This window comes from Condylostylus longicornis, unplaced genomic scaffold (genome assembly GCF_029603195.1).
Source record: "Condylostylus longicornis isolate FDR11 unplaced genomic scaffold, ASM2960319v2 ptg000014l, whole genome shotgun sequence".
Taxonomy (NCBI): Eukaryota; Metazoa; Arthropoda; class Insecta; order Diptera; family Dolichopodidae; genus Condylostylus; species Condylostylus longicornis.
Window position 1 is genome coordinate 2,105,293 of NW_026577983.1, and position 20,031 is coordinate 2,125,323.

At 22.9% G+C, this 20,031-nt stretch overlaps 3 protein-coding genes across 11 annotated transcripts in view; 2 read left to right on the top strand and 1 right to left on the bottom strand.

Moving 5' to 3' along the window:
* Positions 1-7,120, top strand: part of LOC129605778 (uncharacterized) — a 160,869-nt gene extending 153,749 nt beyond the window's left edge. For 8 of the 9 annotated variants that reach the window (XM_055515712.1, XM_055515708.1, XM_055515713.1 and 5 more), the window contains one exon: positions 5,671-7,120. In XM_055515712.1, coding sequence (XP_055371687.1) covers positions 5,671-6,312 — 642 coding nt within the window. In that variant the 3' untranslated portion in view covers positions 6,313-7,120. The remainder of the gene's footprint in view (positions 1-5,670) is intronic. The other variant, XM_055515711.1, reaches the window with a different exon arrangement.
* An 8,588-nt stretch (positions 7,121-15,708) lies between these two features.
* LOC129605729 (retinol-binding protein pinta) lies at positions 15,709-17,796 on the top strand. Its single transcript, XM_055515637.1, has 4 exons — positions 15,709-16,121; positions 17,056-17,245; positions 17,299-17,528; positions 17,603-17,796. Exons 1-4 carry the CDS (start codon positions 15,946-15,948, stop codon positions 17,775-17,777), a joined length of 771 nt encoding a protein of 256 aa, XP_055371612.1. The 5' UTR covers positions 15,709-15,945; the 3' UTR covers positions 17,778-17,796.
* An 8-nt stretch (positions 17,797-17,804) lies between these two features.
* LOC129605728 (phosducin-like protein) lies at positions 17,805-19,146 on the bottom strand. The gene is made up of 2 exons (XM_055515636.1): positions 18,651-19,146; positions 17,805-18,515 (listed from the first exon to the last, which is right to left on the bottom strand). The coding sequence occupies exons 1-2, from the start codon at positions 18,972-18,974 to the stop codon at positions 18,057-18,059; spliced, it is 783 nt and encodes a 260-aa protein (XP_055371611.1). The 5' UTR covers positions 18,975-19,146; the 3' UTR covers positions 17,805-18,056.
* Positions 19,147-20,031: the final 885 nt, after the last annotated feature.

The window sequence follows — 20,031 nt, forward strand, 5'->3', positions numbered from 1 at the left end:
AACGAATATATTAGTAGGACCAATGTGTCTTATAAAAGTCGTGGAAATTACTTGGCTCCTTCTGGTACCTGCCATACAACTTCAAAAGTTATTCGAATATATCTCAGAAACTATAAAAGCTATGGTGTTGAAATTTCACACAAACGAATATATTAGTAGGGCTAATGTGTCTTATAAGAGTCGTTGAAATTACTTAGCTCCGCCTGGTACCTGCCATACAACTTCAAAAGTTATTTGGCACACACAGTATTTTGAGAAACACAATACTGAAATTTTGCATAAATTAATATGGTAATACGGCAACTTAAAGTAATAGTCTGTCCCATAGTCAGTTATGGTATATTTATTCGCACATAGGATAACAAATTCTTACAAAATTTTTTTTATAGAAATAAGCACTAAAAATCTATATGTTTAAAAATAAAGCTATAAAAATTAGTTACAGAAAAATACTGAAAAACGTCGTTTTCAATATTTTGAATTTCATTTAATCCAGATAGTATTTCTAGATAATATTCTAGAACTTACAGAAAATTTATTATTTGAGTTGTTCTACAATATTGTTTCAATAAAAATCAATAGAATTATTATCTCTTAATAAACACATTATATTAATAATTATAAATTAAATATCATAATTAAATAGCTGAAAAACAATTGAATCGTAACCATTTAACCAATACTTACTATTGTAAAAAGTTTATTCTTTAAAATCTAAATGATAGAAATAAAATTCATATTCTTGAATTTACAGTACAAATAAAGTAATATCGAATCAAAAAATTATGTAAAATTTTTAAATGTAATTTTTGTTTTTTTTTCAAAAATTACTTACAAAATTACAAGAGAAATTATCTAGAGAATTTGTGATAAAAAATTACTTTTATATTAAATGTTTTTCAAATCGATTTTTATGAAAACAAAAAAATTAAAGCGTTCAAGGTGAAAATTAAACATTCAATGTTAAAACCTCCATTTATAAAAAATTTACGCCAAAAAAAATAAAAAATTTTATATACATATACATACGTATGTTTTTTTCTGAATTTCCTCAACGGATACAATACTCATTCTTTTGTAATTTTTACTTCCAATCCTCCTTTTGAGAATTAACATTATTAATTGCGTTATGAGCAATGTTTCAAAAATTCTCAAAGCTTATAAAAATCTTATCATTCAGACACTTAAGAATTAATAATGTTTTTATATGTTACGAACATATTTATTGTATGGCATATATGAACATAATTATTTACTATGAACATAAAAGTACACCTATTTATGTCAAGGATATAATAATAATGCTATATACATATAAATGAAATTTTAATGAAGATCTATAAGAAAACTGAATGTTCTCATTTGAAAATCAAAATAATTTTATGTAAAAATTGTAAAAATTTTTTTTTTTAAGGTTTAAGAAATTTGCTTTTAAAAATTTATACAATTTAAATTGATTAAAATTTCAAAACGGAGTTATGACCTTTTGAAATTCCACGAAAAAGTTTAAGGGTTGATAAAAGTTAATGCTTGTTTTTGCACTTTTGTGGCTTACTGTAGTGGAATGATATTTGATTAATTTAATACGTTCAAATGTTGTATTTCAACATTTGTTTGCTGTTTGTCTTTGTTTTACTGCAAAGAGTTAAAATTTGCTGAAAGATTTCATGTTAAAAAATTGCATATTTCACGGCGAAATTTTTAAAGTTCAATCTTTTTTTGAATTTTTTTTAATAATTTTTGTGAAAAATAGGCTTTGGGTATATTTATAAGCCTTGTTATCATTAATTATAGATGCATATAAAAAAAGTCTAACTTACAAACTATAATCCTTTAACTCGGGCATATTTCATTTTCAAATTAAATTTTATATTACATATTTGACATAATAGAATTGAAGTAATAAAAATTCAGCAAAAAAAATATTTCAAAATTCTGAATAAATTAAATAATATTCATTTAATAAATTAAACAATATCTTTTTTCAAATAATAAAATTTTTTTATTTTCATATAAAAAATAATATTTAATTTTTAATATGAAAATAATTTCAGCAATAAAATTGATTTTTTAAAGCAATAAAAACCAAAATTCAATTGCAAATAAAGCATAACAAATATTTAGTACCTACACATTTTGTAGCCTCAAAGTATCTAAATTGAATGAATTCAAAATTATAAAACAAAGAAAAATTATATAACAAATTATTAAAAATAATTGAGAAAAATTGAATTTTTCAACTAAAAATTTTCAAAATCTCATATTTCAATTTAAATCCAATGATATTTATAAAAGAAAACTTCGATTATTGCTCTTTAATAGAATGAAATCTGAACCATATTCTATTTTTAATTCAACAAAATTAAAAATTTTATTTTGTTCATATAAGGCTATTCTAAAAAAAGAAATTCATAAATTTTCAATTTTGTTTCGATTTCATCACCAAAACTTCATAAGATGGTATTTCTTCTTGGCCGACAAGCAGTTATGAAAATCATATTTGGAAACCTTTTAAACTTAGAAAAGAAAAGAAGAAAGGATAAAAAGAAATATTGATGTTGTGTGAAAGTATTTATGAGTTAAAAATTCATTGAAAAGGAAAACAAAATCAAATTTATATTTAAAAAGCTTACACAATTTTCAATTTCAAAAATAAAATATTAAAGGAAAAAAATTCCATAAAATATAAAAATCCTTTAATAAATCATATTATCAGTGAGTGCATTACCGTATATCTACTGAATAATGTAATATTCTAGTGTTGCTTTTGTTTACAATTCTAGACATATATATAAAAATTATACTTTTATAAGTACAGGTTAAGTACATACATTTGTATAACATGCATATACATATACGTATTTATAATAATTATATTTATTTATGATTTAAACTAAAAGGAAAAGAAAATACTTAAAAAATATCATACTTTCTAAAGGAGAATTATTTATGCTTTCACACGTAACAGCATTCACCACTCATAAATTTAATATAGATAGACAAAAAATATAAATTTATACACATAAAATATTCGTAAACCTCTACACAAATTCCTTCAACATTAATATTCTTTCTCAAAAGTTTCTTAATTTATTTGAAATAATTTCCATTCATCTTCTTTAAAAACCTTAAATCAAACAAAACCTGAGAACTAATCAAATTTTTGCAGCATTACAGTTACAATGGAAATACTGCCAAATCCACTCAATATTTAAAATATATTCACTATAACTGTTACAATATTTGAACAAAATTATTATGATTACGTTATAATAAAAAACTTGCACGCAAATGAAATAATCCAAATTGACAAAAGTTTAAAAAAAAAACGGAAGCTATACCTTGAAATCTTATCTTTTAGAACAGAAACACCCTATATAGCCATACATATTTCATCAAATACTTAATAAATAAATTTAATTAGGTTTTTATATTCTCAAAATATAATTAAAACAATAAATTTTTGTTCATTGGAACACAAAGGCTCTTTATATATAAATCGTAAAAAATTTCACCTATTTATTTAATTTGCGACATAATAAATACATATAAGTCAATAGAAGTACATACATACATATATTCTTATATAACAGAATGTTATATTAACAGATTGTTAAAAACTTCAATAGACATAATTAAAAATTTATTTCTCACTCCATTTGAAACATTTAATTAAAAGACTTATTATTAAAAGTCCTTTACTCAATTATAAATAAAGGACTTTATACAAGTATAAGTAAATTTTAATATTTTGTCTACAAATTTTTTATGTAATACCTAAGTATATAAAATGTAAGTATAAATTTAAATTTTCTTTTAAATATAATATTGTTTTCTATTCTTTTATAATAATAAGTTCTTTGTTTAAAAACATGAAAAGTTATAAGTCCTATTGTATTGACAATTACTTTTTGAGATTTTTGTTTTGATTCCTATTAAAAAACTTGAAAATGCCTACAAAACAAGTTTTTAGAGAATCGAAGTTTAACAAAGAAGCACATTAATAATTTTATATACAGTCCCCTGGTATTTTTTAAATTTCTAATAGATTGCCATGAGAATAGACAGATTTTACTTTTAAGACCTTGTTAATAAATATCTTCATTTTAAAATATTGTCAAATCGAGTCCATATTAGAACTTGCCTAAATAAAAATATTTGTATCGGTGGAGTGGTAAAAATATTCTTTAAGAATATTTTCAATGCCAATAAAACTCAATATGCTTGACCATTTTCTTAATAAAAAACTGAAACCTGAAAATTATTTTCATATTGTTATCTTTAAACAATCATAAACTAAAACCATAAATTTCACGCTTCAGATCCCTCATTTTACATAAAATCAAGCTAATTGGAACTTTTAAATTATCATGTTTTTCTTTCGCTTATCATGTCTTCATTTCTATTATCATGTTTTTCTTTTCGAAATTCCGTTAGCATATACGGCGACGAATTAATGAATTGGCGAATAAAAATATGTAGACAAAATTTCAAAAATGAATGTTTGGCAATTTTTATCATTATTGATAAAAAATTTTCATTTAAAAAAATAAGAATTGTTTTAAGAATTTTATCACAAAATTTACAGAAATTGTTTAAGTTTTGTTTCATTAGTTACAAATTGAACAATAAAAGAGAAACTGAGAAAAGTTTCAGCATAAGATCTTATCGATCATCCTTTAGTAATTATGTGTTGTTAATTAGATCTTTAAGCTTTATTGTTTGAACGTAATTAAAAGTTAAAGATTTTGCCGTATTGTTAAAAAATAAATTAAGAAATTTTTTCATTTGTGTAATATGTTGATAAAATTTTAAATTCCTAAGTTCTATATAAGTAAAATTTTGTTAACATTGTTCTCTTACAGTTCTTTTCTTTTGTAGTGAAATCACGATACTTTGCTTCAAACTCTAAACTCAAAAAATAGTGTTAGTTTTAGTTTATTTATGAAATTTCTACACAAGATTTTATTGTATTGAAAATCGACATACTCACGCACAATATATTACCTAAGATTCTGAAATTACTTAAAATGAATTTAATTTTATACAATATGAAGTCATGAATAACTTCTTTAATAAAAATAAATGCTCAAAATATTCGTACCGATGTTTGTAAGAAAATAAAATTCATAACTACATTAAAAATTTTGAAGGAAAATTGGAAAAATGAAATTTAATGTAATTTTAATGCTGCTCACGTACAGAATAAGTGGTGATAATTCAAATATTCGACATAAAAAAAATTATATTTTTTTTATATAATAGCAAAATATAAAGACGACTTCTTATATTTCAAATAACGTAAGCAAGTACAAATTAAAAAGTGCATATATCCTTTACCATAAATTGGGATTGTTAAGTAAAAAGTGCTATTTTCCAGTATTTTAGTTTTATTACCTACTCTATTTTTTTGCAACCAACAAATTTTAGAGTATGTATGTATGCAATATCTAAAACGCCCAAATTTTAGCAAAATATCCCATTTACGAAAATTCCTTTTATTATTAAACATCTGCAATAATCTAATGGAATTTAAATACTATTTTAGTGAAGAATTATCTTTATTAATACCATAATAAAAGTAAATAAAGATTTTGAGTAAATAAAACGCTATATTTAAAAGAATACATATTTACTTAATTACTCATATACAATATATTTATTTTGCAGAGAAATTTCTCAAATAAACGCCAATGGCATACAGAAGATGGTGCAACAACTAGAACAAAAAATCAATCAATTCAAGGTGAATCAATTGAATTAGCTGAATGTCATTCAATGCCAATACCACAAAATCAAAAAATACAATTACAAAATGAAAATTTTACATCGACAGCAACTACAACAACTACATTAAATAATAATATTATACCAATAACAACAATTCAACCGCCAACAATAATAACACCAGGTTCTCATACAGCTACAGTAACAACAGCAAATGCAGTCGTAGGTAGTATATCAATTGAAACACCACCACCACATTTACGTCAACAGCAAAAACAACAACAATATAAAGATTCTCAAGAATCAAAAAAATCAAAATCAATTGATGTAGATTCTGAAACAACAATTATTATACCACCGAGGGAAGCTCCAGTATTAACGAAACAAACAAAAAAATTAATACACCAAAAATCAACTTCTTCAACACCAAACACTAGTTATAGCCGATCACCATCAGGTTCTCCTAATCATAGTCCAATTTTAATAAATTTAAAAAATCATAATACACCGAAAATTAATACACAATTACCAACTCTTTCTGTTTCAGAACCGTCACCACCTCATGATACACAGGAATTTTTGTAACGTTTAGCCTCGGAAACATTCATTTAAATTGAGTAATTATTTAAAAGAGAAAAAAATTAAATTCGAATATAATAATATAAAAAAAAGAACAATTTAAAATAATAACAACAATAAAATAACTAAAAAAAAAAACTAAAAAATAAAAATTATTATTAATTTTCGAATTTTAATAAATTTTTTTAACATATACTCCTTGAAGGATTTTCTAACTATTCCTTCAAAATAAAAAAAAATGATAATGTTAAGGTTATGGTTTCTATATAGGAACTCTGAATACAAAACCCTATTTAAACTTTAAACTAAACATTAAATTCGGCATTCTTTCGACTTAGTCTTATTCCCAGGTACAATATTTTAACAATATTAATTAAAAATTTTGTTTTTTAACCAATTAAACTATATCCTATAGATACGGTCATATTTAATATAAAAAATATTAAATAGTTACTATCCGAGCACCATAGGTTCCTTTGTCCAATTTCAATAACATTTCAATCATAAGAAAGACATTATGAATATTGCTTCACAACTAAAAGGTATCGATTTCCTTGGGAACAAATAAAAGAGTGTATGAAAAATCAATCTGTTGACAATTACAAAATAAATTAAAATTTTAATCATTTAAAAGTAATACGTAATTACTAACCGCTAACCTGTAAAATTTCATATTTTTTTAATTATTTAAACTTTATATGTGTACATATAAAATTTAACTATTTTTTTTTTAACTTTGAACTTTATCTTAACTTTACTAACAACTCTTAAACTTTACTTTAACAGAGGATATTCTTTGAACTCTTAACTTATGAAATTAATTATATACCTATATTATATACTTTGAAAAATCTTTAGCTAATCTAAATTTTACATCTTAATAAACAAAAGTAACATTTACATAGCATGTAAACAAATAAACATTTCAGTATCTTTAATAAATCTTAAAAAATATTCAAATTAAATATTTAATTACTAAATAATTTAAAATACAAAAGATTAATATAAATTTTATAATTAAATAAAAATTTATAATTAAATATTTTAATAATTTCATTTTGTTTCATTCAATTTCCTTTATAGTAACCGAAATCTTGTATAAAAATAAAAAATACATATAAAATTTAATTATTCAATTTAAATCTATGTTTTCGGCTAGGCATTTTAAAATACTTAATATGAGTAGTAATTAGAAAATATATATGTATGTACGCATATATATATATGTACATTTGTAATATTCATGACCAAAAGCTTACGAGTAACAAAAGAAAAAAAAAAAATATTATTAAAAATTTTTACACTAAAAATTAAAAAAAAAAACAAAAAAAAAACCAAAAAGACCAAAAAACTTATGTAATCTTTTTCCTTTTCCTTTTTCTTTTTCTATTTCATTCTACATATATTTTTTACTATGTAAAATAGTTGAAATACTTACAATACAGAGAAGTGGTGAGCTATTGATAATTAGTGTTCTAATAAATTTCAATAGCTAGGATTTTCTTAAAAAAATTAAATAATAATTTCCAATTGGTTTATTTCTTTCAAATATTTTTGTTTTCTAAGAATTTTTCAACAATTCAGCTTTATCTTGATTTAATTTACTGTAGAATTTATATATATATGTACAAGAAAATATAAGATTTACATGATTTCTAACGACAAATAATAGAAATTACTCTGTTCTCATTAGGTATTCCGACAAACATTTTTTTGCTGAAGTTTTGATCAACGATTAGCTAATTTTTATTTTTATTATAATTAAATGAACTGCATCAGAAATAATTTTAGACTAATATATATATATAGTAATTATACTTTGTCGAGCATTTAATCTTAAATTTTGTCATGTACGCGATTGAAAGTACGTTCGATAAATCGAAACTATAAAATTAATATGTAAAGTAATATGTACAAAAAAACTGTGTTGCAAAAACGGCACAATTTTTATGAAAATGCTTTAAAAATATTTTAAATTATAGAAAAAGATTATGTTATATTTATAAGAAATGTCGAATTTTTGTACTGAATTTTGATATTACGCATGTTTTTAAAAATGTTTAAACAGTTCTATTTCATATTTATTAAACTTTCAATTTGAGCAAGACAGCTACTAGAAAATTTAAATATTTTAAAATTATTAAATAAATTATAAAATAATTTTTATTACGTTTTATGCTCAAAACAGTGGAAACTGAAAAGAGAAATAAGGATATCAGTTTTTTAATTTAAACATATTTAACCTAATTAATAATAAATATTATTTTCTTAAATTATTTGTTTCAATTATTCAAATTTTTCGGCTCACCACTCTATACTATGAAAAATCTTTAATATTTTTTTTATCAATTTTTCGAATTTCAATATTATTATTCGATGTCATAATTATTTAAAAGAAATAAATATAAAAACTTAAAAATACTCTATATTCTCATTGTATGTTAACAAACCAAAAGAAAAAATCAGAGCCAAATAATGTTTAAAGAATAAAAAAGATTTCATTAATTTTAAGAAATTAACGAAAAAAAATTACGTATAGCTAATTAAAAATTAAAATTTATTATAGTCAAAAATTAATAAAATCATTAATTTTTAAGAAACAAAAATTATGTCAATTGAAATCATAATAATTATCTATAATAATATAATATGTAAGTTAAAATCATTTTTTACTTAATGTTTTTAAAATCAAACCAATTTAGCTTTAGTAAAGACTTAAAATATATATATATATATATATATAAATGTAAAAATCAAATCACAAACATTAAAAATCTATAAATTAAAGTAATTTTGTAAAAATTAAAATAACAAAAAAAAAAATCCTTTTTTATTAAACCTTATAGATAAATTTATGTTTTTTTTTTAATTAAATTAAGTCTTTAAAAAATTACATTAATTAAAATATGACCGTCATTCTATATTCATTCATTTTGTTATTTAAGCGATTTTTTTAAAGCTGTTTAAATATTCTGTAAATTATTTTATCGTATAGATTTCCAAAAAAAATCTAGCTAACAGAAACACATATTATTTATACAAAATATAAGTAGTTATAAAAAATATATTAATAATCTAAATAATGCCAATAATATTGATTCACTTACGCGATTTAATTTATTCTTCTTGAATTTGATATAAATTAAAAATTTTAATTCGGTTAAAGGAGTAAGTTTTATTTTTAATTATAAATGCATAACATTTATTACGATCTTAAACTAGAATTATTCATAAGAACTACTCGTAATTCTTATTCATATTATTGAAAACTTATATTTTGACAGGAAAACAAAAAACAATTATTTTATTTCTCTACTCATATACTATAGAATAAATGACAATACGAAAATAAAAAAAAAAATTTTTACTATTTTCTCGAGATAAATAAAGATAACTCAAGAAAAGCACTATGGCACTACCTACATTCATATTTTTTTTCGAAGAACTCTGTTGCTTTGACAGTTCGAATCACGTGTTTTGAAATATAATACTCGTATCATAAGTTGACTCGTTAAAGATATATAAAATTTTAATTGCATATAGCCTTTACACTTTAGATTGTATATTGACATTAAAATCAATTCATTGATTCAAATTTTATCGTCATGGTCATCAAATTTTACGCAACCTATACTGGCAGACGTCGAAAAATAAAATTGGGCGACAAGTTTTAATACAAAAATACAAAAAAATTGTAAAACTAAAAGCTATTAAACATACAAACATATTCTTCTCCACCGCGTACAGTATCTACAAATAATTATGTTTAACAGTGAGGGTCATATAGTCTCATCTTGACAACGTTGTATATCATAATACTTTTGATATTATTATGATTTACTCCATGGTTATATAACAGAAATTTTATGTTGGTTATATTAGGAAAAATTAATTTACTAAACTTGCAAATTGATTTTGCAAATATTTTCCCATTTCATATGTAGTTTTACAGAGCAATATTTCGGCTTTACTTTCATATGATTAAAAATAATAATTTAGTTAGGAAAAAAAACTTTCTTGCTATTTCGTAGAAACGCTGTTTTCTTTTTGTTTTTAAATCTTTAACAGTTTTACCTTATTTTTTGTTTAGTGTTTTGTAATAAGCTCAAATTTAACTTATATTTTTGTTTAACACACTATAAAACTATTATTAAAATAATTGTATTAGGTATAACAAATAAAAAATTGCTTTAGTAATCAGGACCGATACGAAAATAAAGTCCTATGTAATAATGTACATAGAGAAATAATTTTTAATATCTGAGTTTGAATAATTTTTAATATCTTAATATTTTCATATCATTTTAATATTTTCAAACTTCATTCCACATCCTCTGTCCTGCAAATTCAAATATATGGTGCCATTACTTAAATGCAACTTATTCTATTTGTTCAGTAATTATAATTTCTACAAATACAAAAAATATTTATTAGAGACAGAGTAAGGAGTGTGAAATGAAACATAATTTTTTAAATGTTGAACAGCGTTAACAATAGTAATACTCGTATAAAAAACACATTTTTTAAATTTGAAATTGCTGATAGATGAATGCAACATATAATAAAAGTTATAGTACTACACTAGCGTTCAAAATTGTATATGAAACCACAATATTATAATTTATTCTCAACATGTATAGGTAACATTAAAGCCTTTTCTTATTGTAATTAATATATGTAATATGTAAATTATACTTATAAACAACTAATTCTAATTGAATATTTCTTCAAGAAACATAACATTAATTAATGAAAGAAAAAAGGATTTCAATTGTATAATAAATGTGATGTTACATACTTAGTGTAAATATAAAAATAATTTATAATGTAATATAGTACAACAATAAGTATGAAAATGGTTTAAGCTTTATACTGAAATATGTTTTTTTTTAAATAATTGTAAAAATGATCATAAATTTAATACAATATAATATCGAAAAAAATATGTATAACTTTGAATATAATGAAAATGAATACCAAAAAATTTATTTTTCATCGAATTGTAATAACTGCAAATACAATAATCATAAAGCATTTATTATAAATGTTTTAAATATTTGTCATATTAAATATATTTTGGCATAATACATTATATATATATATATATGTTAAGTGTTCGTAAAACAAAATTATATATTTTCCCTATAGTCATTTTTATCAAATGTTCTTTGTAATATTAAAGTTTCCGAAACATCTTTTTTCTGTATTTTACCTATATAACATTCTATATTTCCTAAAAGTTCATTCAATAATATCAGTATATAATACACAATATATTATGGTATTTTAAGTAGATCAACTAATTTTTTTAAATTCTAAAGTTTCTCCATAATAAATACACTTTAGTGATGTTAAATGCGGTGGCGTATGATATGAATGTGGTTTTTCAAAAATAAATCTTTTCACGCGTTGCTCTCTTAGTTTTAGTTTTTTTTTTAATCCTACTTTTCATTTCGATTTTTCTATAAGAAATTACGCAAATTATTAGTATTTTCTAAAATTTATGAAATTTGCGAATTATAATAATTTAAAAAACAAACTGTTGATAAGTTTGACTTGGTCCGTCGGTTTACAAAACTTCTACCCCCTTTAAGACAAAAAAACTAAAATTTTGTACACAAATAGATTGTTATAGAAACAATGAAAGAAAAATTTTTTTTGATCATTAATTGTATCGAAACAAAAATCATAAACACAGAAAGATACCGTTATCGTTTTGCCAAATTTAAAACTCATTTTCAAATTGTAGGAGTCTGAAATTTAGACCCTGATAAATAATTTATTTTGTCAAAAAAAAACAGTTTCCAAGTCCTTGCTCTCTCAAATTATCACCTCTCGAAATTTTGAAAAATTAAATTTTCAATGTCTTAAATTTCCGAAGCTGCAAACTTTCCTAAATTTCTAAAATTTCTAAAAGTGAAAAGTAAACAGTATGTATGCAATCATACTGTATTTGAAATTTTTTAATGAAAGTAATTGAAAATTCATTTTTACTTGTTTTACTTTAATTTCAAGAGAAAAGTGCTTCTTTACAAACTATATTGCTTTGATCTACTTCATGTTTATATCAACGCTACCTCCATATCTACTTCGTGTTTATATCAAAAATATATATCTATGCGGTTCATATAAGCTATACATATCACTCTTCCAATTTCATGACAGCTGTGAAAGCAAAAATTCTTTCACATATTAGATTTATATAAAAAGAAATAAGTAAAGTGTAGTTAATTATGCGTATTATATTTTTCTCTTTAAAAATTACTTATTAATAAAAATTAAGTAAACAGTTTCTATCAAAAGCAGAATCTTAAAAAAATTTAGTAAATTCCTTTAATTACATTTTCAATATCGTATATGTAGTTAGTTTAAACCAAAAAAAAAATTTAAATAACTTATATGGATAATTAAGAACTTTTTTCATGTAAAAAATTACAAATAAATATTTTTATAATAAAGCATACAAAACTATTTTGTGAAAAATATGCAGTTTATTAGATAATATTAATTCTTATATAAAAAATATTAATTTTTTATTAAAACCAAACAATAATGTCAAACACCCAAATATAAAAAATTAATATACCTATTCAATTACAATATTTCTGAAAATCATATTTCAAAAAACTTTACGAATGAACTTTTGTAAATTTACATATAGTTTCTAATTTTAATCAGTTTTCCCTTAAATATATAATTTGAGAACTATTTAAAAATTGATTATGTTCTATATAAATTTTTCTGTCAAATATTCTTTTAATTCAATGTAGACAAAAAAAATTCGAAACTTATAATAAAATAACATCTTATAAATATCTCAACGAAAAATCTATTGCTTTAAGCTATAAGTGCCTTAATCAATAAAACAATAGAATATTTTTACTTATATATTTACTTATAAATGTTTTAAAATACTATCTGAATTACATACATAAATTAAAAATTCCTTACATGGTATCCGTAAAATATTCACTTATATTCCTACAAATAAAAAATGAAGACCAATTCTTATATCAATTTCTATATAGTCGTAAAACAAAAATCATATAATTTATTGTACTTACAATAAAGAATATCCCAATTTATTTAAATATTTGTCAACTTCTGAAAGTATTTAAAAAAAATTTGTGTTAATTAATAAATAGGCTCTTATAATATTATCATATTATTATAATTATTTACATATAACGAGCAAAAGAAATTTAATATGAATAAATCGAAAAAATAATTATGTTAATTAAATAATTCAAATAAATAAAAATATATTTAATATATAGAACTTAAAGAATTTCAATTTCATACACTATTGTAAATTATTACATATTTATAACAATAAATTAATGTAAATTAATAAAATTAATAACATTGTTAAAATCTGATCCTTAACGGGACCATAAGGTGTCTTGAGCTCCGTAATTATTAGAAAAATAAATTATTTTTCTATAACTAAATGATATAATTTAAATAAATTTAATAAAATTGCTATATATCTACAGTTAAGTTCGTATGTTACTGCAGTTTAATTCGATTATCACACAATTTATTAATCAAACTAAAAAAAGAAAATGTAAAAATATAAAGAAAATAAAATATAAATTTTTAAAAATAATCAATTTATAAATGTAAATACTTACTATATTATAATTTAATTTTAAATTTTGTTAAAATAAGGAAACTCATAAAAAAAATAATTATATCAATAAAAAGCAAAATAAATTTATTATGAAAACTAACATTTTATTTTTTAAATAAACTATTAAATGCAAAAAGCCATGACAAATTTAAAATAATTTCCCTCAAAGTGCAAAATGATAAATCGAAAAAATCTGGAATTTATTTTTTTTTATTGTTTAAACAGATTTTGTTAAAGTATAATTAAGATATTGCCCGTAAATTTATATATAATAAGAAAAATTCCAACTCGAATGAAGAAAAATGATAAAAAAAAAACTTTGTTCCTAGTTTGAATACAATAAAAATTTTGACTATCAAACCAAAGCATTGAATTCGAAAAGATGAAAGAAATTAAATAAAAACTACAAAACTACAAAATCAGCTTGTCGGAAAGAATTGAAAACCACAGCATTCAAATCTGAAAGCGTGCAGTGTATATATACCTTGAACTAACTAAAATATCAAGGCCTGGCCTAAATAAAAATAAAATAATCTATAAGTACTCTGTTTTTTACTGAAAAATTTGTCAAAGGTAAATTTTTATTTCAATAAATAGCTACTGTCAGCAGTCAACAAAGATTTATTTCAAAAAACAAAAATTTTGACAATCTAGAGTTATTAGAAACCTTGTAGGTTTTGACTACCTTTGATAATTATACATTTTTGAAGCAGTTTTTTCAATATTGAAAATAAATTTCGGCTATCAAAATTAATTTTTTTGTTTGCGTTAACAAAATTGATTTGACTAAAATAAAATAATTAGTTAGTTTTATTGAAAATTATTGCTTTTGTTGGTAAAAATGCATGTAATTCGAAATGTCAAAGTTGAGAAAACGGATAAATGTATATAACATTAAATTTTTTTAATAAACGTAGCAGGAACTTTAATTCGTTTCAGCTGGACTTCTCAAACTACGGCATTAAACTAAAAATTGAATTAAATTTATCTGATGGTTTATTTTCTTGTAAGCTCAAGAATTGTAGCAGTAACGATCATTTAGAACTTGACGGCACAAATAGTTCTAAGTTTCATTTAGTTCATCTATTGTCAGTTCATAGTAAATATTATTATTAACGTTAGACAAAGTGTAGTTATTTAAAAGTCAATATCTATAGTTATTTAGAAGCTTTGACTTCAACCCGTTTAAGTGACATTGACAATTGGTTACATTTCATTTTTTACTGTTTATTTGCTAGGCTATAATGTAATAATACAAAAAATCAAGATAGGCTTACCGCATGACAGCACGTTATAACTGCTTTAAGCTATAAACATAATCAGTAATAATGTAAAAGTTTCCTTTAAATTTTGACAGCTGCGAAAAAAAGCAAGTTTTAATGTAATTAAGTGCAAAAGCACAAAATAAAAATAGAATTTTAAGACAGAACTTCATAATTCTCTAATTTTGAATTTACTGCTGCAATATTTACGACTTGACAACAGATTTAAATTGTTAAAGGCTTAGTGTTTAAATGTGTCAAATTTTCAATTACAATTTTATAGCGAATTGTAAAATTTTGACGTATATGTAAACAGTACGTTAAATTCACAATACAGTGTTCACAATATAAGTTAGTAAAGTTAATATTTTGGGAACCCTTAATGTAGAGTAAAAGTGTTGATATTAAATTAAGAAACTTTTTGAAAACTGTAACAAACCGTAACAAAGCTGCTAAAATATTACGCTTCAATTTACTACAAACGTAACAAATCTACAGCGCTGATAGTGTTGATCAGGTGTAATTGTAAGGTGTACCTATTTTGTTGTGATTTAGAATTTTTATTTTTAAACAAGAATAAGAACTTGACTTATTTATATATGCATGCGTAAACTATAATAGCGCAGAGAGTTTGAAAGTGTACGACAGAAAGGAATATTTATCACAATATAAATAGAAAACAAAAACACAAAAGAAACTTAAATTTTTAAGTTTAAATCAACACTTTCATATGGTTCCTACAAAATGATTGACGAAAATTTGGACATGAGCCCCGAAGAGGTTCTTCAAATGAAAGAAATCAAGGAATGGATTAAAGAAAATCATAATTTAAAAGTGAAAGCTAGTGACGATTTAAATATATTGTATTTTATTAGAAGTGCTAAAAATGATTGTTGTCGTGCAAAGATGAAAATCGAGAAGTAAGTTTTTTAAAATGAATATAAAATTAACTTGGGGTTTCTAAAATAAAATAATTCTTTCTAGTAAGTTTTTAGTAAGATTTACTTAACTACTCGCTGCTTAGAGATAAGATCTAACATTTTAAACAAAGAACTTGTTTTAGATAGGTAGGTATTTATACTAAAGTTTTACGATAACTATTTTTGTAATCTGCTTGTAATCAGTTTTACATGTAAATCTCAACCTAAGAATGTACATTTTATTGCATTTGTTGAAACCTAGAAATACGTTTACATTACTAGAATGTATGCATGTACAGTATGAGATATACTTTTAGATATATAAATTTTAACTTTCTTTTACATTTTATTTTGATTCAGGATAATTTTGAATCACAAACCTTTTAGTAACCAACCCTTTTTTTAATTATTCCATTATAATATTTTCACATTAAGTTTTTATAATACTTCATTAATTATAAAAGAAATAAATAATAAATATTTTTATTTATTTTCTAAAATAAAGAAAACAAATAAATATATTTATTTTAATTAGTACCGCGAGGATCTTCAAAAATTCATCAGGTAGTTAGGTACCCTACGTTCCTACGCAATTAAAGACAAACAACTTTTTTTAAATTAAAGTTTTTTAATTTGCTTTATAAATTAAAAATAATTACAAATATCAATTTTGTACATTTGCGTTTGTAGATACATATATGTACTTTTTCTGAAAATTTAATCATATAAAACATTACATTGCACTAACATTAATATTGTAGGTCAATTCAAATTAATAATTAAAAAATACTCTTATCAGTTCAGAAATGTTGTAATACATACAAGCAAAATGTATAACCTAATTTTAATTCTAGAGTTTTTTAATACTAAAACATTATCCAAAATACGTAATTAATAAAAAGTGCTCAAAAGATTTTCAATTTTTTCTTTTTAGATTTTCAAAAATGCGCAGAGATTGCAAAGAATGGTTTTCAAATCGTAATCCATTTTTGCCTGAGATGCAAGAGTTATTTAAAATAGGAGTATTTCTTCCAATTCAAAGTAAACCCAATGAACCATTTATTGTCGTCATAAGAACCGCTGCGCATGATCCTTCCAAACATGTATTTGACAATGTCTTAAAGGTAAATTAAATTTGTTTTCATTAATTCTATTTAAGAATATGCTCAACATTTAGTGCAGTAAAATGATTCTTGACCTTCTTATGCGACTTGAACCTACGATCTCAAAAACTGGAGTTGTGGCCATTTTAGATATGAAAGGTGTCAGTTTTGGGCATGCATTACAATTAACACCTAATGTTATAAAAAAATTAGTTAGTAGCATGGAATCGTATCCTATTAAAGTAAAATTATTAGAATTCGTTCATTGTCCACCTCATATAAATTTCATATTGAATACGTTTCGGTAAGACCTATTTTGTTTCTCTTTCTATATATTTATGTACATACATACATTATATACATATTTGTTACATTTAGATTGTTCATGTCACAGAAAATGAAATCTAGATTGGTGGTAAGAGTTTCTTCTTCTGAAGTCGAAGCTGATTTACCTTCCAACTTAGGTGGGAAAGGAAGTTCTTATCAAGAAATAGCATCAAATTGGAAGAAAATTGTTGAGAATAATTCAAGTTTTTATGAAGGAAATGACTAAATATGTATGTGTTTATCAAGAACATAAGCATGTGATGTTTTATGAAAAAGTCAATTTACCCATAGGGTTAAGGACGAGTGCAATAGATATTAATGCTTAAGTACCATTTTTATAAGTAAATTTTTTAAGTTAAAGGGTAGATAGGTACGATATTAATAATATTTTTATAAAATTATACATAACTTTTTTATATACATATATTTTTTAATTAATAAATGTATTCAATTAATTCTAGAAGTAGGTATTTGGTTACTATTATCAATTCCCTATTGCAAAAATTTACCGATTTATCTTTTCAGTTAAAACGTCATTTTCTATTAAATAATTTTCTAGATCAGATGGAAAAATATCATCTCCAATTTCCTTTGTTATTTGAACGAAATTTCCAATCATAGCTCCTGCTTTATATACTAATATAGCTGGCAATCCATTTTCACGAAAATTGTGGCTCATTCCAGTTATTGAACATAATATTTTACAAAATTTTGTTGTAATATGTTCAGAAGCTAAGACATCCAAACATTTATTAACTTCTCTGCATGTTGCTACATTTCTATCATAAACGTGAATTATAATTATTACGTGCTTGCTTTCATTTTCAATACAATCAAGAAATTCAGCCGTAGTATTTATTTCAAAAACTTTTCCAAATTGTTTAAGTTCGCCAGAAGAAGCTAAGATTTCCATCATTCTTTTTTTTTGAAATTGCAGTAATATATCGTCATTCATAAGTTCAGCCTTAAAGCAATGAAACGGAAATAATAAATACAATGTATGAATACATGTATATATATGAATATCTGTTAACGTAAAAGGTAAAGTATATCATTCCTTTACCATGCCTAAACATATATTAAAATCACATTTCCTTACCATTTCCCTTTCTAACTCCTCTTCTTCTTCCTTTTTCAAGTCTTCTTTGTATGTTCTAACAGTCATGCTTAATTTTTTAGCAAGTTCGACCTTTTGCCGTTCATTTTCTTCTCGCATTTCTGCTTGCATTTGTTTGAATTTTTGCCAATCTTCAACAACACCTTTTGGACCTGTATTTACCGAAGTACCTGACCAATGAGTTTTGTTTTGATCTAGCTCAGGTTTATTAGAACAAGCGCCTATAACTTCTTCGTCCTCGCTTTCACTTTCACTAACATAGTATTGTAATTTTTCTCCCAATAGTTTATCATCAAATGTGGCCATTATAATAAATAAACAATGAAACGTAATATAATCAATATAAATATTATGAAGAAAAAAATGTATTATATATTAATTTATTCTTAAATTAGCAATAGAAATATTTAAATTTAATTAGAATAATTGTTTGTGTTATTTATGTAAACTTCAAAGTTCTAGCTCTATGTGTGACAAGAGGTATCAAATACACAAGCCAGCAGGGTTTCTTCGATACATTGAATAGACATGCAATTGCGTTTTTCAAACTTATTAAAATAATATTATGAAAATGTCTTTTTATTAAAGTTACAACTGTCAAAACCAATCGTGTAGGTAATACTTGACTTGAATTTTCAATTTGCGAACTACTTTACAAATTCAAATAAATATTACTTGAAATCAGCTTGAGTTTGACATTGGTCGACAAGCATTATATTTTAATTTGTCATTTTCAATCTTACCATGTATATGAAGTTGATTTTTCAAGCTAATAATTTTGTCGGATCTACTAGATATGATTACTTCGAGTCAAGTACGTTTATATGAGCTCAAAATCCGCTTGAAATCGGCTTCAAGCTTCATATAAACGCTTGAATAAAGTCAACACACAACTTTAAAAATAGCCGAGCACATATCAATATGTTGAATTGCATTCATGTATAAGATGCTAATTAGCTACCAATAAAATTATTAACATGAAAAATTTTGTTTTTTATTTTTTGCGACCATTGCAAGGAATTTTTCAGATTTGAATTTATTTTTAACAACTTTAACAAATTTTCTGAACAGTTGATTTAAAATGAAACAAAAAAAATTCAACAGCATCTCGTTTCCAACTGGTTTATATGAATTAATCAATGTTTTTTCTGATAAGTCTGCCAAAAAAATTCTGATGCTATATTTATTTTATTTCATATGTAAATTATTATTCACAAAATTTATAATAAATCATTTACATATGTATGGAATAGTATATAAAGATATAATTAAATTGCGTTTTAGAAAAAACCTGCATTCTTCGCAGTAAATGTGAAAACAGAATCAAAGCGGAGGACGAATAAGGCGAAAGATCTTCGTTATT